At 43.0% G+C, this 23,443-nt stretch overlaps 1 protein-coding gene across 7 annotated transcripts in view; it reads right to left on the minus strand.

Moving 5' to 3' along the window:
• Positions 1 to 23,443, minus strand: part of SNX10 (sorting nexin 10) — an 88,579-nt gene that overhangs the window by 18,518 nt on the left and 46,618 nt on the right. For 6 of the 7 annotated variants that reach the window (XM_023225923.2, XM_023225919.2, XM_023225922.2 and 3 more), the window contains exon 2: positions 11,571 to 11,617. In XM_023225923.2, the coding sequence (XP_023081691.1) occupies positions 11,571 to 11,594 (24 nt within the window). In that variant the 5' untranslated portion in view covers positions 11,595 to 11,617. Of the gene's footprint in view, positions 1 to 332; positions 454 to 11,570; positions 11,618 to 23,443 lie in introns of all 7 variants that reach the window. The other variant, XM_031936037.1, reaches the window with a different exon arrangement.

Here is a 23,443-nt window from a genome sequence, read left to right on the forward strand (position 1 = left end):
CATAGGTCCCCATAAGCAACACGCCACTTCACACTTCCAGCCTTTGACCAAGCTGTTCTCTCTGCCTGGACTGCTAGGCCACCCTACTGCCCCCCCCTTTTTTTTTTTTAATCTTCTCCCTCTCTTTTTTTTTAATCTTCTCTTTTCTTCTACTGTTTTTTGCCAACTCCAATTCATTTTTCAAATGCAACTTGGTCCCCACTTTTTCTGGGAACCCTTCTCGGATTCACCAGTCTGACTTATTTGACCCTCGTCTGAGCCCCTAACATCTCTGGGATTGCCTTGGGCATAGTCCCTACTCACCATGTCCTACTGTGCTGTATTGTAATTACCTGTAGGCCTCCTCTAGCAGATGCTAAGCTCCTGTAGGGCAGCTTAGGCTGTCTTGTAAGACTTGAATGCCTGATACATCCAATGCATTCCATTAGTATCATTTAATGAATAAATAAATGCCTGCAGGAATAAACAAACTGCCTTCAGGAAAGGAAAATCAAACTTCACTTAAAATTAAAACCTCATCTACTTGGATTCTTGGGCTCCATGAATTAATGATAAGTTATTTAGCAGCTGGTCTAAAGTTTATTTTATTTAACAAACCCCTTCCTCTAAGGATGTGCCAATTAACAGCATAAGGATACAAGAGCAATGTTTAAGATCTGGTAGAACAAACTGTTTTCTAGCACCCTAAAGAACCCAGAAGCACCTATTTACATAGAAATAATTGAAAATCCTTCTGATAGCTTCAATAACTTAGTCCCCTAAGACTTGTACCAGGCAACAATTTGTTAGCCTAGTTGGAGCTAAAATACGTACTTGAAAGTAATAAAAGTACATTTATTTTAAAATATTCTATAATTCACATGGGTCTCCTCCTCCCCCACGCTGCAATTAGTAGGAATTAGTGAAGTTTCCCCATACTCTCAGCTACAAATAGCACACCCAGAAAGCCAAGGTTCACCTCTAATCTCTTAATTAGACGCATCCCTCATGACATTGCCCGCCATCCTTCAAAGGAATGTTGACAGGCTGTCAGCCACAGAGGACAGTTCCACAGCCCCTTACCTAGAATCATATGGATTTCCTAGGAAAATTGCTTCAGCAGCTGCAGTTAGTCAATTTAATAACCTTATTAAACACTTTAATGACTTCTTGGGCCTAACGACTATATGTAGTAGGAAAAAGCCAGGCAGAGTGGAATTAAAAATTTAGACTAACTGTCCCTACTGTTCTCCATGTGAAAACAGACTTCTAAAGAAAGACAGACTCCTAGACTCTTTGAAGATCTAATTCCTGTGTTATCCTATAATAATCACCCTTTGATTTCAATGTTCCCTGTTTTTCTCCCATCCCCACACCCCAGGTTTGACCATTATCCACTTCTACCCTGTCTTTTTTTTCCTTAGCCCTTATGTGAGATGAAACTAATAATAAAAATAACTGTATTGTATTGTACCAGGGCACTCGACATGTGGCAGGCTTTGTACTGTTTCACAAATGTTTTCTTCAATCTTTACAACAACCCTCAGAGCTCAGTATATTCTCATCCTACTCTATGGATTTTTTAAATGAGGCTTCTAAAGCTTAAGCAACTGGCCCAAAGTCAAATGACCAGTCTGAGCTAAGTTGCAAACTCACATCTGCCTTGTTCCAAAGACTGTACTCTAAAACATGTTCTATCTAGTGACTCTTTTAGTAATAATAAGTATTAGGCAATTTCCAATTTCACTGTAATGGTTTTGGACGGGGAAGTTTTTTCTGCTTTTATTAGCTGAACTACCAGTTCAGACAACATGCTCTTCTCAAACTCTGTCCTTCTGGCTTCTTAAAGCTTTGTATTTCATTTTTGTATTTCTAGCACCAACCATGGTACTAGCACATACTAAGTGCATATTAAATGTTTCAGAATTAACCAACTGATTTACAAGTAAGATTTTTTAAAAGGCAGAGGTCCTCTATGCTGAAAATCGTAAGATGCTATTGAAAGGAATCAAAGCAGAGACACACTATGTTCACAAATTGGAAGACCCAACATAATTAAGAGATAAATTGGCCCAAAATTGATCTGTAGGTTTAACACAATTCCTATAAAAAATATCAGCAAGATTTTTTTGAAGACATAAATGGGCTTATTCTAAAATTTATATGGGAAGAGAAATGTCTTAGAATAGCCAAGAATTTTTTGAAAAAGAATAAAGTGGGAGGAAGCCTTCTTCCCAATGTTAAGGCTACAGTAGCAAGACAATGGAGTCCTAGAGAGGCATAGACACAGTAGATCAATGAAAGAGAACAGAAAGCCGGGCGCGGTGGCTCAAGCCTGTAATCCCAGCACTTTGGGAGGCCGAGACGGGCGGATCACAAGGTCAGGAGATCGAGACCATCCTGGCTAACACGGTGAAACCCCGTCTCTACTAAAAACTACAAAAAACTAGCCGGGCGAGGTGGCGGGCGCCTGTAGTCCCAGCTACCTGGGAGGCTGAGGCAGGAGAATGGCGTAAACCCGGGAGGCGGAGCTTGCAGTGAGCTGAGATCCTGCCATAGCACTCCAGCCTGGGTGACAGAGCGAGACTCTGTCTCAAAAAAAAAAAGAGAACAGAAAACCCAGAGAGAGACCTACACAAATATGCCCACCTGATTTTTGACAAAGGTGCAAAAACAATTCAAAGGAGAAGGAAAAGCCTCTCAAGAAATGGTTATGGAACAACTGGACATCCATAGGCCAAGAGATGAACCTCAACCTAAAGCTTGTACCTCATACAAAAATCAACACTAACCAAACCACAGATGTAAATGTCAAACATAAAACATCAGAGAAAACTTTTAGAAAAACTTTTAGAAAAAAAAAAACATCAGGCTGGGCGCGGTGGCTCACGCCTGCAATCCCAGCACTTTGGGAGGCCGAGGCAGGCGGATCATGAGGTCAGGAGATCGAGACCATCCTGGCTAACACGGTGATACCCCATCTCTACTAAAAAATACAAAAAATTAGCCAGGCGTGTAGTCCCAGCTACTCGGGAGGCTGAGGCAGGAGAATGGCATGAACCCAGGAGGCAGAGCTTGCAGTGAGCCGAAATCACGCCACTGCACTCCAGCCTGGGCAACAGAGCGAGAATCCGTCTTAAAAAAAAAAAAAAAAAATCTTTCAGCCTAGGACCAGGAGAAGAGTTCTTAGACTTGATCTCAAAAGGGCAATCCACATAAGGAAAAAGTGATCAATTAGGCTTCACCAAGCTAAAAAATCTTTGCTCTGCAAAAGACACTGTGAAAAATGTTAAAAGAGCAAATTACAGACTGAAGAAATATTTGCAAATTACACATCCCATAAAGGACTTGCATCTAGAGTAAAAAAAACAAACAAACAAACAAAAAAAAACTCTCAGACAGGCGAGGTGGCTCTCTCCTGTAATCCCAGCACTTTGGGAGGCCAAGGTGGGAGGATCACCTGAGCTCAGGAGTTCAAGACCAGCCTGGGCAACATGGTGAAACCCTGTCTCTATGAAACATTTAAAAATTATTTAAAAATTAGCTGAGTGTACTGGCTCACACCTGTAGTCCCAGCTACTCAGGAAGCTGAGGTGGGAGGATTGCTTGAGCCTGGCGGATGGGTGGGAGGTTACAGTGAGCTGAGATTGCACCACCGCACTCCAGCCTCAGCAAGAGAGACCCTGTCTCAAAACACTCATTTACTCACTCTAAAAACTCAATATTTAAAAAATAGAATTTAATTAGAAAACAGGCAAAAGACATGAAAAGGCATTTCACCCAAATAGGGCATTCAGATGGCAAACAAGCACGAGGAAAGATGGTCAACATCATTAACTACTAGGGAAATACAATTAACCCCACAATGATATATCATACATACCTATTACAGTTTCTAGGGGGATTACCACTATTTTTTATTTTAGCCATTGTGATAGGTGTGTTTTTTAAAATTTTCCATCATAGCTTAGTTTGAATCTTTGTAGCACAGTAAAGATGAGTAGGTGTTAACTGTAAAAATATTTACTTAGATTACAGAAAGATCACAAAAGACGAAAGCTAATAAAGCAGAACGTCTAGGCGTTAAGTGAATATTAATTTTTCATAGCTTTAATGAGAATTTTCTACCATAAAAATGCAAACTTGTCTCAGTTTGTTCTTCCTTCTTGGGACATTTTTTTCCCATTTCAAAGTAATGTTTTACACGTTCATGTATTTAAACTGGATACTCATTAATTCGTCCACTTAAAATATATTGTGTACCAACAATGCACTAGGTACTTTTCCATAGAACTAATGATTATAGAATTTACCAGTGTGGGCTGGGTGTGGTGGCTCACGCCTGTAATCCCAGCACTTTGGGAGGCCACGGCAGGTGGATTATCTGAGGTCAGGAGTTTGAGACCAGCCTGGCCAACATGGTGAAACACCGTCTCTACTAAAAATACAAAAATTAGCCAAGTGTGGTGGCACACACCTGTAATCCCAGCTACTTGGGAGACTGAGGCAGGAGAGTTGCTTGAGTCTGGGAGGCAGAGGTTGCAGTGAGCCAAGATCGTGCCACGGCACTCCAGCCTGGCCGACAGAGCAAGACTCTAACTCAAAAAAAAAACAAAAAACAAAAAAAAAAGAATTTACCAGTGTGTTAATCACCAGAGTGCTATTCAGGACCCCCATATAACAATCTCACAACTAAAATCTAGCACATTTCATATACTATATTCTTTACAAATAACAAAATAGAAAGGCAGAAGGAATATATCAAGTAACCTTCCTTTATTTCCTAATAACAGCTGTAACAAATAACTTAAGAGACATATGACAAGGGATATTTATTAGTTGCCACTCTACAGCATGGAGTATGTTTAAATACCATCCTCTGGTGGTACTGAATGATGATTTTTTGAAAAGCTTTTATTACTTCAGGATAAACAACTGTGGAGAGATTTAGCTAGACCTGCCTTTTACATGACTTATAATAGTTCATAATGTTTCAAGTTTCTTTACACAAGTAGTATCCCAAATCAGTGAGAGTTACCTTTTCATATCCTGTAACACATTAGGAAAAGTGCAGGAAAAAAAACAAAAAACAAAAAACCTCCTCTTCTGCAATAAGAAATAATTGGCATCCACAAGGATGCAATCAGCAAAATCTAGAATGTGAAAACCTTTACAAGGCAAAATATGCAATGTCTTCCACAAATAAATTGCAAAAGGGGGAAAAGAGAGAATTAAAGACTTTAAACAATGTATCAACCAAATGCAACGTGTGGTCCATATCTGAATCCTAATTAAATAGAGAATTAGAACAACCAAGTATGTAATTTTTTCCAAAATAATCAAGGTCATTTGCACATTGAATATTTGATGATATGAAGGAATTAATTATTTAACATGTGATAATATGGTTCATTTTTTAAAAAGGTCATTTGTTAGAAATGCATACTGAAACATTTACAGATGAAATTATATAATATCTAGAATTTGTTTCCAAATAATTGACTGTGGTAGCAGGAGGAAATAGGTGGGGTGGGGATACAGCTTGGTTATGAGTTAATAATGAGTTAGAAAACTGTTGAAGCTGGTTGGTAGGTACATACATTGGGGGTTCATTCTATTATCATCTCCACCTTGTGTATTTTTTTGTTTCGGGGATTTAAGAGGCGAGGTCTCACTCCGTTGCACAGGGTGGAATGCAGTGGTTATTCACGATCACTCACTGCAGCCTCGAACTCCTGGGCTCAAGTGATCTTCCCGCCTTGGCCAAGTAGCTGGAATTACATGCATGCACCAACACACCAAGCTTTGTGCAATTTTTTAACACAAATGGGAGCGTAACCTACATTTATAAATACTATTTTGTTTATTGGTTTATTCACCATATAATCTTTCAGAAATCTTTTTATGTGAGCATATATATGTCAATGATACTTGTTTTAATATAAACCTTTTATTTTAAACAGTTTTAGATATAGAGAAATTATGAAAATAGTACAGAGTGGTCCTACACATCCCACACCCAGCTTCCCCTATTATTAACATTTTATATTAGCATGCTGCATTTGTAACAATTCATCAATCAATATTGACATGTTATTATTAACTGAAGTTCATACTTCATTAAGATTGCTGGTCGGGCACGGTGGCTCACGCCTGTAATCCCAGCACTTTGGGAGGTTGAGGCGGGCGGATCACTCACGAGGTCAGGAGATCATGACCATTCTGGCTAACACAGTGAAACCCCGTCTCTACTAAAAATACAAAAAATTAGCCGGGCGTGGTGGCAGGCGCCTGTAGTCCCAGCTACTCAGGAGGCTGAGGCAGGAGAATGGCATGAACCCGGGAGGCGGAGCTTGCAGTGAGCCCAGGTTGCGCCACTGCACTACAGACTGGGCGACATGGCAAGACTCGTTCTCAAAAAAAAAAGATTGATTCAATTTTCACCTAAAGTCATTTATCTGTTCCAAGATCCCACCTGAGGTACATTATATTTAGTCATTGTGTTTCCTTGGACTCCTCTTGGCTGTGACATGTTCTCAGGCATTCCTTGTTTTTCATGACCTTGACAATTTGAGAAGCCCTGGTAGGTATTTTGCAGAATGTCTCTAATTGGGATTTGTCTGATGTTTGTCTCATGATTAGATTGGTGTTATAGGTTTTCAGAAGGAAGGCTACCTATTTCAAAAGGTAAAATGCCATTTTTATCATTTCCAGGGTACATGCTATCAACATAATATCTGTGAGTGTTAACAGTGATCACCTGGCTGAGGAAGTGTTTGTCAGATTTCTCCACTGTAAAGTGACTCTTTTTTCATTTCTTAACAAATGTGAAGATGAATTTATGTTTACTAATTCTTTCCTTTTCTAAGTCACTTCTAATTTAAACAGAGCTGGTGAAGTATTTCTTGAAATATGTTAGAACACTAAGCTGGAAGAGTGAGATATTAAACTATAAATTCTGTATGATCTCAATTTTCTAAAAATGACATATACATACGTATAGAAAAAGACTAGAAAGAAATAGCTCAAAGTTTTATTTTTTCCTGTATACTTTTCCAAAAATGTTCTGCAGTGAACAATTATTTTAAAATCTGGAAGAAGAGTTAAGAAAAAAGAAAAAAAAAAAAAAAGGAAGGAAGATCTTTCTCTGGGACAGGCTCAGAAAAAAATACCAGAGTCCTCACAGTAACTATAACACAAATGTAGTGCTCAGAATGATAGCAGCCTTCTCTGAAACCTGGTGTGTATGTGTGAAGACAATATTCCCAGCACTTGTCTTTGCTTACAGAAGACTGTAAATTGCCTCTTATGGAAACCTAACTATTTTTTCAAATAGAAACACTTAATAACTGTGTATAATAGAGACTGAGAAAAATGGAGATGGGGGATGGGAGGGGAAAAAAGGGAGAAAGAAGAAACAAGGGAGAGAGGAACAACAAATTTAGGTGTTGGGGAGTGGGAAAATGTTTTGTCTTGTTGCTTCCCATCGAAGTACCCAGCATCACAGGATCCTAGATAATATTATTTATTTGTTAATGATATCATCAGTTCCAGCCTAGTCAGTTTCCAGTCAGTTTCCGAACATCAAAAACATGCTTTCCTAGAGCAAGTCCAGAATGTGACCATGGGTCAGCATAAGCATATCTTGGACATATTAATATTAACCTTAAGGGCTGCTCATCCAAAATGGCAACACATCCCTCCCTGCCGGCTCTCCCCATAGCGCCCCATCTCCTCCCTCAGTGGTGGAGTCCTCGTGGTTTGTGCAACTCTCCAGGGCCCACTTCGGCCTGCCCTACTCAGGATATTCCCTGCCCAAGAACTGAGGGATGTATCATCGCTAAAATGTCAATAACTGGTAGCTGCTGTTATACCTAGTATGAAGTATGTGCATTTCGGAAGGGGAAAAGCACTTATCCTAAAGGGATAAATCTCTAAAAGTAGAATGCAGCCATCATGATCCAGGAAAGCAGGGGAGATATGCATGCATACACACATACATTCAAAAGGGTTGTTTCAGCCCACACTTCAGGTCACATCACACAGGGAGGAACAGTCTAGTTACACCGACTGAGCTCTGTGCCAAGGAAAGAGTCCAGTGCCCTTATGGAGGAGGGAGCAGGTGCTTGGGCAAGAATGTCCGACTCCATGAAAGGGACTGTGTGCAGCTGGATCAAATGCTCACTCATACACCCGACAAGATGAGTTCAGCAAGGCTGAGGCAAGCATCCTGAGTAGCACAGAAAAATCAAACAGCTTACTCTGGACATCCGAATATAAAAAGAACAAAAACGCCTAGCTCCACAAAAGACACTGTCTGAAATGCGATTCCTGTCACAGCCACCTGCCTTTCCATTTGGAGTCTGGGTTCTGTCTCATTAAACAGAAGAGTTGATTCAGTTGGGTCCATCTAATTATTCTTATTAAAATATGTAACCATAATATTTTAATTGTAAATTAAAGTTGCATGCATGAATGAATCTGAATTCATTTTAATTTCACAATGGCCCAATGCCAAGGCCTTTTTATGGAGAAGATCCATCAGCTCGGATACTGCTCTCCTGGGAATTTCAAACCACTGTGCAAATGGAACATGTTTAACTAACAAGGGAGATTCTCACTCCCTTTTCTCCTCTTTCTAGATTTATTACAGTCATAAAGCTGTTTTAACAAGAGAGACTACATTTGATTCCTCACCCCCAAAATGTGTTTAAAAAAAAGCTAAAATTTAAGGTCAGTACTACTATTTAGATAGAACCAAGATGTCACTCCCAGGCTGTATGAATCTTGTTACAAGAATGGTAAATAAATCTCAATTCAGTGCCAACCTCATATTAATCAGTAATGTTTGCAGTAGGTGCTGAGAGGAAAGTGCTTCCATACTCAGTGTACCCTTGGTCTAGATTCCAAAACAATCAGTCATACTGCATTTGGTCCTTACATATTCGATTAGGTGGAACCTGAATTACTTTCCACTAAACAACCAGACACTAGGATACTGAAAGGCTTGACCTAAACCTTCTCTATTTCTAACTGGCATTGACTACAGGATACTGCTGGGGAGGTGATTAGATAAAAATATCTTTTACAGTTAAAGGTTTAGAAAGCTTCTTCTTGACTTCTAAGCTGATGCCCGAAGGATAAGGAGAAGTTAGCCAGTCAACACAGTATGAAGGCTAGGGGAAGAGATCATTCCAGACAGTGGAAAAAAACATCTGTAAAAGTCCATGGGGGTCAGAGTGCATGGAACATTCAAGGCTCTAAAATAAGCTCTGAAATAAGGAACAAGAAGTGCACTGGAGTGGCAGGTGGGGCACAGGAAAGAAGTTTGGAGAAAGGTTTGGATCCTGCAGAGTGCTAGAGACCACATGCAGGTGTTTTGACTTTGTTCTAAGAGCAATGGATTTGAAGCCAGGCGATCATTCTAGCTACACCAAGTGACTCTGCACACTGTCACACATGGGTGCTGGGAGGATAACTCCACCCATGACTCCTTCAGGAGGATGACCAGAAGCTCTGCCCTTGGACCCCACCTGACTGCCCGTGCGTCCAGCTCCTGCTTTGGCTGGTTCTCGTTTGTGTTCTTTCTCTATAACAAGCAGCATCTGTGAGGATAACAGCTCTTGAGTTCTGTGAGTTTTTCTTGTGAATTATTAAACTTGAAGGTGGTTCACGAAAGCCCCAAACTTGCAACTGGTGTTGGAGGCGAGGGCAATCCTGAGAGAACTATGCCCTTAACCTTACAGTTTCATTAACTTCATGGGCGGTATTTCCCGGAGCAAGCAGCTTGGTCTCAGTATTACTTAAAATGAGATGGAAAAAAGCATGCCTGGCATAAGTATTGTGTAAGGTCACCTCTAGGGGTGGAAGTGAGGGGGACTGACTGGAAAGGGGCACAGAGTACCTTCTGGGGAGCCAGAAACATCTATACTTTGATCTGAGTGGTAGTTACACAGGTATATAAAAATCCATTTAGGCCATGCTCAGTGGCTCATGCCTATAATCCCAGCTCTTTGGGAGGCTGAGGCAGGAGGATCACTTGAAGCCAGAAGTCCGAGACCAATCTAGGCAACAAAGAGAGACCCTGTCTCTATTAAAACAAAAAAACAAAAATCCATTGAGCTACATACATAAGATTGGGACACTTTATGCATTTTACTGTACATATTATAGCCCAGTTTTTTTTCATTTTTTGTGTGTTTTTTCTGAGACAGAGTCTCACTTTGTCACCCAGGCTGGAGTGCAGTGGCATGATCTCAGCTCATTGCAACCTCCACCTCCCAGGTTCAAGAGATTCTTGTGCCTCAGCCTCCCAAGTAGCTGGAACTACAGACGCGTGCCACTATGCCCAGCTAATTTTGGTATTTTTAGTAGAGATGGGGTTTCCCCATGTTGGACAGGCTGCTCTCAAACTCCTGACCTCAAGTAATCCAACCACCTCGGCCTCCCAAAGTGCTGGGATTACAGGCATGAGTCACGGTGCCCAGCCAATTATTTTGGTTTTTGGTTTTTGGTTTGAGACAGGGTCTTGCTCTGTCGCTGGGGCTGAAGTGCGGAGGCGTGATCTTGGCTCACTGCAATCTCTGGCTCCCAGGCTCAAGGGATCCTCCCACCTCAGCCTCCTGAGTACGTAGGACCACAGGCACAGGCCACCATGCCCGTCTAGCCAATTTTTAAAAGTTAAAAAACAAACCAAAACACTGCCTTTGAAAACGGGGAAGCCCAGCCTAGAGTTAAGGGATGCAAGCAGGCTGGACTGCTGAGAAGAACCTGAAGCCAAAGATAGGGCTGAAATTAAAGATGTGAGAACTAGCAAAGGACTTTCTGGAAAGATTCTCTGAAATAAATTGTTTCGTGCTTTCAACTTGGGCACGGTGAGCTGGGACCATGTGACTGTGTGAATGTGTGACTCGTGTGCAAGTGTGTGCACGTGTGTGTGGGTGAACATTCCCTAGACAGGCCCCTGTGCTGCTTCTCCACTTCATCAGGCTCACCAAGTGATAATGTGCACTGCACCACAGCAGGCAGGGCAACAGGTACTGCCAAAGGAGGGACACTCAGCTGGGGCTGGCATGATGGCTGTCCTACCTTCCTCCCAGTCAGGGAGAGGCTCAGGGGGCTAGCATGGAGGCCTGGGAAGCCAGGCTGCAGGCAGAAGGGCCAGTCTTGCCTGTGTTGTATGAAACCAAGCCCAGGCAACAAGTGGGGCAAACCTGAAACTAATGGCAGAAATTCCCCTGGGCTGCTACCTGAAGGGAGGAGAATTCAGGGATGAGTCAATGGAGTAGAAAAGCAGGAAGGCAGACTGGATGGAGACGGCTCCAAGCAAGGGGTGGGAGGCAGAGCCTGGGCGAATTCTGAGTCACGAGCTGTGGGTGGGAATGTGCTCCACAGCTGAGTCACTGGAACCCAAAATGAAGGCCATGCAGGCACCAGTGGTGGGAGTGGAGGAGCAGGTACAGGAGGGTGGGCCTTTGTTCTTTCATGAAACCTCCTCTAGCAACCCATGGGTTTATGGTTCGCGAGTGAAGAACTAACCCGTGTGAGTCAAAACATGTGGGTTATTTATTTTTGGATTTGTGATGACATACCTCTTTCTGTTGTTCCGGAAACATCTTCAGCACAGGACACGATCAATCTGAAAAATAAGATATCCACAATGGGTGATTTGCAACCTCGAAACTGGAGTGGATCCGCCGCTCATGGCCTCCCACCCAAATCCCCTGACAGAACCCGCCGCCCCACAGTCCCTGACACGTGAGCCTCTGCTCCTCCCACGCTGCCCTCTCCTGCTGGCAGGACCAAGGTGTACATCAGTCCACACCAGGGATGAGGAGTCTGGACCCCAACAAGTCCAAGGCAGCTGGATGACAACAGACCTTCAAACTGCAAGGCCAGCCAGTCAGGCGGAGGCTGGAGCCTTAACAGATCAGGAAGGAAGCTAGAGATGCTGGGGAGCAGAAGCCATGCACGGGGGGATGCTGGCTGGAAAAGACACCCAGAGACATCGAGATCCACCACCAGAGGCAGCCCTGACGCTTTTACTGGAAGCTCAAACCCTTCTGGGACCAGGCCCTTCCTGTGACATTTAAATTATTCCAGAGGTCACACAAGAGATGGCATGGCCCTCAGTGGGGGAAAGTCAGGACCTTGACTCTGACCTTCTGAGCAGTGCAGCCAGCCTGTCGTTTGATACCAGGCCCTGCATGTCTCTGGGCTTGTCAATTGTTCTTTAAACCCACTTGGTATGTAAGCTCATTAGATTTAACACCTGCTCCCTGCCAAAAACAAAAGGCAAATTTAAATCCCCTGCCTATATCCACACATATGTATTCTTACAACTGAGGGTGACTATGACTGCAGGTCTACTATTTGTCTTCACTTTGATAATATTAGTACGTGTCTGAACCCACTTTCCGGGTCCGTATTATCCCCCACACGTATTCCCAGAGTCTCTATACTCATGTTTCCGGCACCATAGGGAACACAGGGAAGCAGGAACACAAGCTCTGCCTCCAGGGCCCTGTGGAGGTACAGACGAGAGACCCCACAGAGCCTCTGGAACGGGAGAGTGAGCCGCACCCAGGCAGCAGCAGGAAGCTTTCCAAGAAGGGCGTCCCTTTCCCCTGGAGCAGTCAAAGCACACATGAGAGGGAAGGAGAGAGAGAGAGCAAGGGATCTCAGTGTTCAAGGAAAAAAAGCAGGACCTCCAGGGGAGCAACACCACCACCCACAGAGCCTGGTGAAAAGCATGCCCTATGGTCCAGAGATCGTGACCGGGCCAGATCAGCTGGGGGACAGGGTTCTCAGAGGGTGCAGTCGCGTGGAATCGTGGCTGCCATAAAGATATGTCCATGTCCCAATCCACAGAACCTGTGAATGTGACTTTATTTGAAAAAAGGGTCTTTGCAGATATAATTAAGTTAAGAATCTCAAGGTAAGATCATCCTGGATGACTGGAGTGAACCCTAAAGCTGATGGCAAGTGCCTATATAAGACAAAGACAGGAGACACACACACAGAAGAACATGCGAAGACAAAGACGGAGGAGGGAGAGGGATGCAGCCCCCAGCCACAGAGCCCCTGGGGCTGGAAGAAGCAAGGCAGGATTCCCCCCTAGGGCCTCTGCAGGGGAGCACGGCTCTGCTGCCACCCGGATTTTGGACTTCCAGCATCCCAAATTGTAAAAGGTTCCAAATATCAAGTTTGTGGTAATTTATTGCCACAGCTGTAAGAAGCTAGTCAAGAGGGGACTGGTGGAGATTAGGTTGGAAAGACAGACTGGGGTTGGAACTGGAGATTCTGTTCAGTCACTCTTCGTGGAGCTCCTGCTACGTGCCATGAGCTGGGGTGGAAGCGGGACACACGGTACAGTACACAGCAGGCTCAGAGCTTTTGAGGCGACTTCCTAATTATAACGTGGAAATGACAGGAAAGGACACCGTGTGATAGGAATGGAAAAACACACAACAGGGCTAAACCTGGAGGACATAGGCCAAATGAAGTAAGTCAGTCACATAAAGACAGACACCGTATGATTCCACTTGTATGAAGTACCAAGGGCAGTCACATTCAGAGGCAAAGGCCGGGTGCGGTGGCTCACACCTGTAATCCCAGCACTTCGGTCGGCCAAGGCAAGCAGATCCCCTACCTGACGTCAGGAGTTCAAGACCACCAGCCCGGCCAACAGGGCAAAACCCCATCTCTACCAAAAACAAAAACTTATTCGGGTATGGTGGCACGCCTGTGGTCCCAGCTCCTCAGGAGGCTGAGGTAGAAGGATGCCTGGGAGGCAAAAGTTGCAGTTAGCTGAGATTGTGCTACTGTACTCCAGCTTGAGTGAGAGACCCCATCTCAAAAGAAAAAGATTCAGAGACAGAAAGTAGAAGGGTGGCTGCCAAGTATGGGAGGGAGAGGGGTGGGGGGCAGCTGAGTGAGTACAGAGTTTCAGTTGTGCAAGATGAAAAGAGTTCAGGAGATCAACTGCACAACAATGTGAGCATCCTTCACGCCACTGAACTGTACACCTAGAAATGGACCAGATGGTACATTTTAGGTCATGTGTTTTTTACAACTTAAAACAAAATTTTAAAGAATGGAGGGACTAAGTGGGGGTGGAGAGAGTTTACTGAGAAAATGGCACTTCCGCTGAGGCCTAAAGGATGTTGTGAGATAGCCATGAAAGCAAAAGGAAAAAGGCCCTCTACACAGAAGGCCTGGGTCGTGCCAAGGGGAGGAGGCCAGGAGGAGGAGTGGTTCAAGTCCGGTTATCATGGGATTCCTGCACCAGAGCCAAGTTAGCCGGTGGGTTCCACCATCTCAGGATCTGGCCATGCTTCCCGCACACATCGCATGCTCCACACGGCTAAACCTCTGCCCTCATACTTTCACCCTTTCCAGCCACCAGTAAACTCCCGCTCCTCTGCCAGGATTCTACAAGGAAATCACTTCCAAGGCTCTCTGCCCCGTTACACAATCGCGTGCTGTGCAGTCCCCTGGTGCCATTAACCTCGCTTGCATCATGATGTTTAGATACCCTCTGTCTCTCCTATTTGACTGAATTTCTCCAACAGGGTATAGCTGTGTTTCCTTGTGTGATTAAACTCCACAACTGTCCTGCGAGGATCTGAATATCCCCACTTCCCAAGTAAGAAAGTGGAAGGTCAGAGGGGTTAAGTTGCCCAAGGTCACACTATGAAAGAGTGTGAAAGCTCAAGTTCCACTGCAACCAAAGCCAGTCTGCTGCCCCAGGGTGGCCTTCCAATGCCACAGGCTGCCTCCATGACTCTGTAATGTGAACAAATGGTTCAAAGTTGGGGTCTTAATTTTCCCCAAAGGGCTTGAGCTTTTCCCAGCCAGGCAGAACTTTGCACTTCTATCTAATAGGAGTCTGATAATTGGCCACTTTCAGATGCTACAGACCAAGTCCAACTATGAAATAGGAAACTGGCCCCAGCGGCTCACACCTGTAATCTCAGCACTTTGGGAGGATGAGGTGGGCAGATCGCTTGAGCCCAGGAATTCAAGACCAGCCTGGATAACATGGCAAAACCCTGTCTCTACAAAAAATACAAAAATTAGCTGGGCATGGTAGCATGCGCCTGTGGTCCCAGCTACTTGGGAGGCTGAGGTGGGAGGACTGCTTGAGCCCGGGAGGTCAAGGCTGTGGTGAGCCATGATCATGCCACTGCACTCCAGCCTAGGTGACAGTGAGACCCTGTCTCAAAATATAAAAGTAAAATAAATTAAAAAAGAAAATAGGAAACTTGGGAAAGTTGAAAGCAGTTTTAACCAGTTTCAACAAGTTATTCCAAAACATCACAGTGAACTATCATGGTCAACCTCTAATACTGTAAATCTGTACAGTGAAAATGGTGGTGGGCAGGGGGAGATCATTTCATTTTCTAAGCTCTATACACTTCCATATTGTCTGAATTTTTCTAGTAACACATTAAACTTTTTAAAGTAATAATTATTTTAAATACAGTAAATAGCATAATGCTCTCAGAATAAATAATAATTTTGACATAAATTATTTTTATTTCATGTAAAATAAATAGCAAATTCAAACGTATTAAGAGATGCTACCTTTATAACACAAGAGAAAGTATCATTTGGTACTAGACCTTGCCATGGCATTTACTGGTGGGGAGAAGGAAATTCAATGATAGCACAATTGTATGGTTTGAGATAAAAGGGCAACTGTCTATAATTTAGCAAACCAAAGCTGCCAATCAGAAATTGCTCCCTGAGGCCAGGCGCAGTGGCTCACTCCTGTAATCCCAACACTTTGGGAGGCTGAGGTGGCCAGATCACCTGAAGTCGGGAGTTTGAGACCAGCCTGGCAAACATGGTGAAACCCCATCTCTACTAAAAATACAAAAATCAGCCAGGTGTGGTGGCGCATGCCTGTAATCCCAGCTACTCGGGAGGCTGAGGCAGGAGAATCACTTGAACTTGGGAGGTGGAGGTTGCAGTGAGCCAAGATCGTGCCATTGCACTCCAGCCTGGGCAACAAGAGCGAGACTGCATCAAAACGAAGGAAGGAAGGGAGGGAGGGAGGGAGGGAAGGAGGAAGAAAGAAAGAAAAGAAAGAAATTGCTCCCTGACAAAACTATGCCCTTTAGGTGAGTTGGAAAATTTTAGATTTGTATAGATAGATTTCCAAACTCCCCAGACTAGCTTATATGTCTGTCATAATAATGCACATAATGGGCTGGGTGTGGTGGCCCACGCCTGTATTCCCAGCACTTCGGGAGGTTGAAGTAGGTGGATCATTTGAGGTCAGGAGTTCAAGACCAGCCTCACCAATATGGTGAAACCCTGTTTCTACTGAAAATACAAAAATTAGCCGGGCATGGTGGCGTACACAGCTACTCAGGAGGCTGAGACAGGAGAACTACTTGAACTCGGGAAGCCAAGGTTGCAGTGAGCCAAGATCGCGCCACTGCACTCCCGCCTGGACGACAGAGCGAGACTCCATCTCAAAAAAAAAAAAAAAAAAAAAAATGCACATAGAGAATTCTTGTCTCACTGAAAGACTGTTGTGCCAAGTCTGGATATCTGCATCCCGGTGACAGGCTGTCTCCAGAATATTCTCTCTCTCCTCCACCGTGAAGAACCCCCATCACACCTAGATAGCCACCCATTCTCCTTCTCTCTTACCTTCATTGTAAGAATTATTATTTTCATTTTATTTCATTTTTTTTAGAGACCAGGTCTCATTGTCACCCAGGCTGGTGCGCAGTGGCACAATTATAGCTCACTATTGCCTCAGATTCCTAGGCTCAAGTGATCCTCCCACCTCAGCCTCCCTAGCAGCTGAGACTACAGGAACAAGCCACCTTGCTTAATTTTTTACATTTTTGTAGAGACAGGATATCCCATGTTGCCCAGGCTGATCTCAAACTCCTGGCCTCAAGCCATCCTCCTGCCTCAGCCTCCCAAAGTGCTCGATAACAGGTGTGAGTCACCGCACCCAGCCCATTCCAAGAATTATTAAATCTCACTATCAAGTTGGGTGTGGCTTGGTTTCCACATTATTTGAATTTTTCGTTTAAAAACAAAAAATCATCCAGGGATGGTGGTGCACACCTGTAGTCCTAACGACTCAGGAGGCTGAGGTGGGAGGATCCCTTCAGCCCAGGTTAGGCTGCAGTGAGCTATTTGCACCACTACACTCTAGCCTAGACAACACAGCGAGACTCTGTCTCTAAAATAAACAAATGAAAAAAGATAAAATCTCACAACCATATCAAACAACAGGAATGATTTCTCAAACCTGCTGGCGACATTACAGCTGGATACACACAGGCAGCAGACACGTGGGTTATCCCCTTCCTGGGAAACATGGCAGTTCTGAAGACTCATCTAAGAGACTCGTGTGTCTCTTCACAAGCCCACTGCCCTGAAAGCATGGTACACAGATCTGCCCAAACCAAAAACTCGAGGAGAAAGCTTCTTCTATTTTCTACCCTGGAATATTTTTTCTATAAAATGCAAAATGTCTATAAAGCAAAGATAAAATTCTATAAAGCACCACTCAGCAATCTTTTTGTGTAGAGGGTCAAACAGTAAATATTTGAGGCTTTGAAAGCCACAGGGTCTCTGCACCTCTTACTCAAGTCTGCAGTGCACAGTGAAAAGGCACTCACAGATGCCTAACTGAATGAATATGGTTGGGTTCCAGTTAAACTTTATCTACAAAAACTGGTGGCAGTAGTTTGCAGACCCCCACTACAGAGCAAGCCATTACTGTGCCTTCAATACTTACATACTATACCTTAGTAATACCTTTCTGAGGTCAACAGGCCAAAACATTTGCAATAGCAGGCTGGGTCTATATGCCTATGGGAGATCTCACTGATAAGTAAACTACTCACCAAAAGTTTGTGGACTATCTAGGTGAAGAGAAAGGATCACATATTTTTTCAAATGATGAAATAAGAAATAACAAGTATGGTTTATATCATGATTTAAAATAAAAATGGCAAAGACTTTTTCTAAATCTTTAGATCAGGTGCTCCCTGATTCATGAATCACTAATAAAAGCCAATTTAATTTTTAAACAAAATTTTTTGTAACTTTTTCTTTTGACAGGATCAAAATCTCAGAACCAACTGTTTATTAAAAAAAAAAAAAAAAAAAAAAAATCAGCCAGGTGCGGTGGTTCATGCCTGTAATCCCAGTACTTTGGGAGACCAAGGCAGGTAGATCACAAGGTCAGGAGTTTGACACCAGCCTGGCCAATATGGTGAAACCCTGTTTCTACTAAAAATACAAAACTTAGCCAGGCATGGTGGTGGGCACCTGTAATCCCAGCTACTCAGGAGGCTGAGGCAGGAGAATCACTTAAAGCTGGGAGGCAGAGGTTGCAGTGAGCTGAGATCGTGCCACTGCACTCCAGACTGAGTGACAGAGTGACACTCCATCAAAAAAAAAAATCAAGCTCAACAACAGCGAGAACTACCTGTACCCTAAATGCCTGACTTCACCACTGTGCAACCTGGCATGTAACATAATTGCACTTGAACCCCATAAATTTGTACAAATAAAAAATCTGATTTAAAAAATATGCAAGACCGGGCACACGCCTGTAATCCCAGCACTTTGGGATGCTGAGGTGGGAGGATCACTTGAGCTCAAAGTTTGAGACCAATCTGGGCAGCATGGCGAAATCCTGAAACTGACTCTGCAAAATTATAACTGAGGAAATTATGGCAGTGAAAGAAATCAGACCTAACAGACTCCATCTTGCTTCTAATCCTTAAGATGTCCTTGTTCATTCCTGGGCATAAAGCTGAACTAACTTTGGGAAGGAAATCAATTCATGGTCTGACTCTGAAATAAAATTGATAATAGCCCTTTCCCGAAAAGACCCCTTTCTTGCCTGGGATCCAGTCTGCCTTGGCAGGACTAACAAACTAGCTACAAGGTTAGAAATTACAATTTAGGGGTCACGTAGTCTCTGGCTCCAAGGGTCTGAACCTTCCCAAATTGCTCCTGGGGATAACACAGTTATTGTAAAACCTAAGATCCGTGCTTTAGATATTTAGCAGACCCTGCAACTGCACTCGAAGATCAGCTGATACCACCCAGAGCAATAATCTGGCTCAATCAGTTCTACCATCCCACCCAGGCACAGAAGACAGCAAGAAAACCTCATTTTGACCCTGCTATGATTCCATCTCCGACCTGACCAATAAGCACTCCCTACTTCCTAAGCTCCTACCCACCAAATTGTCTTTAAAAACTCTGATCCAGCCGGGAGCGGTGGCTCACGCCTGTAATCCCAGCACTTTGGGAGGCCGAGGCGGGCAGATCATGAGGTCAGAGATCGAGACCATCCTGGCTAACACGGTGAAACCCCATCTCTACTAAAAATACAAAAAATTAGCCAGGTGTGGTGGTGGGTGCCTGTAGTCCCAGCTACTCAAGAAGCTAAGGCAGGAGAATGGCATGAACCGAAATTGCACCACTGTACTTCAGCCTGGACAACAGAGCGAGACTCAGTCTCAAAAAAAAAAAAAAAGAAATAAAACAACAACTCTGGTCTCCCACACAGCGGGGTCTGTGTAAACTACTCTTTTGTCACTGCAATTCCCGTCTTGATAAATTGGCTCTGTCTAGGCAGCAGGCAAGGTGAACTCATTGGGAGGTTACAATTCCACCTCTACAAAATACATAAAAATTAGCCAGACATGGTAACACGTGCCTGAAGTCCCGGCCAGTTGGGAGGCTGGTGTGGGAGAGCTGCTTGGGCCAGGGAGACAGAGGTTGCAGTGAGCCAAGATCATGCCACTGCACTCCAGCCTGGGTGACAGAGTGAGACTCTGTCTCACCAAAAAAAAAAAGAAAAAAAGTACAAAGAAATTGATAGACATTTCTCCAAAGATGACATGCAAATGGCCAATAAACATATGAAAACATGCTCAACATCACTAATCCACAATGAGAAATCAACTCACACCCATTAGGATAGCTGCATTAGGACACATCCAAGAAACAACAACAACAACAAAAAAGCACTGATGAGGATGTGGAGAAATCAGAATGCTTCTGTTGGCAGCAATGTAAAATGGTGCAGCTGCTATAGAAAACAGTATAGCCGTTCCTCAAAAAATTACAAACAGAAAACTACCACATGATCCAGGAATCCCACTTCCAGATATCCATCCAAAAGAACGGAAAGCAGGCTCTCAAAGAGCTATTTGTGGGTCCACATCCACAGCAGTATTATTCACAATAGCCAAGAGGTAGAAGTAACCTAAGTGTCCATCAGTGAAATGTAATGGATGAGCAAAACGTGGTCTCTCCATACAATGGGTCCCATTCAACGTTAAAAAGGAAGGAAATTCTGCCACATGCTACAAAGGAGGATGAGCCTTAAGGACATTATGCTAAATGAAATAATCCAATCATAAAAAGACAAATCCTTTATTATTCCACTTACATGAGGTTTTCAAGGAAATTAAATTCATAGAGACAGAAAGTAGAATGGTGGTTGCCAAGGGCTAGAGGAAAGGGGAAATGGAGCATTTAAGGGGGAAATAGAATATTCTTGTGTACTGACACAGTTTCAGTTTGTGAATGAAAAAGATCTAGAGATCTGTTGTACAACAATGTGAACACGCTTAACGCTACTGAAGTGTACATTTAAAAACTGGTAAAATCTATACACTAGTACCATGTGAAAAAATAATAAAAATGGGTAAGACTGCAAATTTCATGTGTTTCTTACCACAATGAAAAATAAAGTTTTTGAAAGAAAGTCAATAATCTACTTAAATGTTTAATCTTGCTATTAACAGAAGTGCAAATAAAAACAAGTACTGTGTTTTTTTCTTTAAAATTAGAAATTTATTTAATAATATCCACTGCTGGCAAGGATCATGAGAAATGGGAACTAACTACTGTTGGTAGGCATGTGAGCTATTTCAATATTTCTGAAAGATAATTTGGTCATATATTTCAAAAGCAACAATATAAATTGTTTATATTCTTTAACTCAATAATTTGACCTCTGGTAACTCAACCTAAAAAAAATCAGTGCTACATGCGCAAAATATTTGTACAGCAAAGAATGTTCAAAATGTAGTTTTTTTAAGAAACAAAGAAAATGGAAACCTAAACATCCATAAGCAGAGTCAAAAAAATGAATTATGTTCCATCTGCATAACAGACTACCTCATAGCCATTACAAATTGTTATAAAAGAATATTAAATGATCGGGGCTGTTCAAACCGTATTGTTGATTTTTTGTTGTTATTTTTTGAGACAGTCTCGCTCTGTCGCCCAGGCTGGAGTGCTGTGGCACAATATCAGCTCACTGTAACCTCCACCTCCTAGGTTCAAGGGATTTTCCTGCCTCAGCCTCCCCAGTAGGTGGGACTACAGGCGTGCACACCAAGCCTGACTAATTTTTTTTATATTTTTAGTAGAGACGGAGTTTCACCATGTTGGCCAGGCTGGTCTTGAACTCTTGACCTCAAGTCATCCACCCACTTCAGCCTCTCAAAGTGGTGGGATTAAAGGCGTGAGCCACTATGCCCGGCCTCAAACAGTAATATTAAGTGATTTTTTAAAGTACATATATATTTTTCTTATTTATTTAAGAACTGGAGCTTATACACAACAAAGTTAAAAATTAACAGTGGTCATTTCTGGGTGGTAGGATTATGACTGATTTTTACTTCCTTTTTTTTTTTTCTGTATTTCCCCAAAAGATTACAGTGCATTTGTTACTTTTAGAGTTTAAGAACAAAACAGGTTTTTCAAAAGAAAGTAAAACCTAATGTGCTCTGTTACTTTTATTATTCCCTCCCCACAAAAAACAAACAGCAATCAAGTTAATTTCACTGTGTTTCATTTCCTCCCACATGTTCAGCTATTTTTCTATTCAAATAAAAAAAAATCACTGACTCCTTACTTTCATCTCTTAAGAATATTCCATCTGTGAGGTTATTTTAAATTCAATGTTATGTGCCAAGTTTTCCCGTATCTGCTCTCAACATTACCTATGCCCTTGGCTCTGCACTGGACACATCTGTGGCGGTGCCAGGGCCCTCCCAGATTTGCTGGGGAAGAGCCTACCAAGGTCCTGCTCCTAGGGCAGATCTACCGGCAGCCAGCTTTCATGACCCTCCCCAGACACAGTAGGGAGGATCAGGGATGGAATGGATGTCGTACTCGAAAGAAGCCAGTCCACAGGTTAGAGGGTGCCTAGGGCACAGCCTGGCACAAAAAAGAAGAAAGCGCTGGGCAATGGCTCCCTCCTAGTACTTGAACTAGGAAATATTACTACATTTGGTGGTTCTTTAAGAATGGAGCCTGGAAAGTGATGAAAGAGAAACTGGAGAGATAATGACATCACAGCTGGGGTTCTGAGGGACCAGGGTTTCTTGTGTTATCCTCGTATAACACAAGTAGATATGAGCCATGATGTAGATAAAAGATACTGAAGGCCACAGAAATTGGCCACCAGGCAAGCTGAATCACAGGAGCCAGCTTCTGTTGCTAAAATCTGCAGGGCTGCCTGGGGCCACTTTCCCAGTGGCTTCAGTGTCCAGCATCTCTGAGGTTCCCTATGCACAGTGTCCTTAGCATAAGCACCCCTTTACTCAAGGTGGCTTGAAGGTGACCCCAGTTTGGGCAATCAAAGGAACTCGAACAAAAAGAAAAAGAAATTAGAGCTGCACCAAAACATGAAAGCTGGGCTGAAGGCAGGCAGCGGTACACTTTCGGGGAGGGCCCACAGAGCGAGCAGAACCATCTGCAAACCACGCCCAAACTGTCTCCCTCAGTCCCAGATTAGACCTAGAAAAGGCAAACCAAGATGGAAAAACAGGAGAACTCTGATACTCAGTTAAAGTTAGAAACACAAATAAAATTGCATTTAAGGTTTTCCACCATTCATCACAAAAGAAAAAAAAAGAGGATATGACAACACGTCTTTTTTTAAAGTTTATTAGCAATCTAAAAAAATACTGGTTCATAGGACATAAATCAAAGAAACCACTAACTTGCTAATCTCTATGACTCAGAAATTCCATTTATGGTCATGAACTTGATAGTAGGCCAAATTTAGGGTTTAAAATCCAAGAAACAAACAAACAAAAAAAAACTGAAGTTTAACCTCACAATTATTTGAATGTCATTTTGGAAAAGTGCTACCTGAGACACAGACACTGAGAACATACCTGCATATGCATGTTGGCCCTGACCTCCACCTCCCTTTGTACTCACACTAAGAAGTATCCCAGTTACTAAACAGAATAAAAGGAAAGAAGCTGTGAAAAATGACACATGAGAGAAGGGAAATAACCACTGACATAGGTGCTTCCTAACTCATACTGCGACATCCTCTCTCTTCAAAAACTGCCCTTAAATGTTTGAGGTGATGGATATCCTAGTTACTCTGATCTGATCATTACACATTGTACAGATGTATCAAAATGCCACATGT

The sequence above is a fragment of the Piliocolobus tephrosceles genome, chromosome 8 (genome assembly GCF_002776525.5).
Source record: "Piliocolobus tephrosceles isolate RC106 chromosome 8, ASM277652v3, whole genome shotgun sequence".
Classification (NCBI taxonomy): Eukaryota; Metazoa; Chordata; class Mammalia; order Primates; family Cercopithecidae; genus Piliocolobus; species Piliocolobus tephrosceles.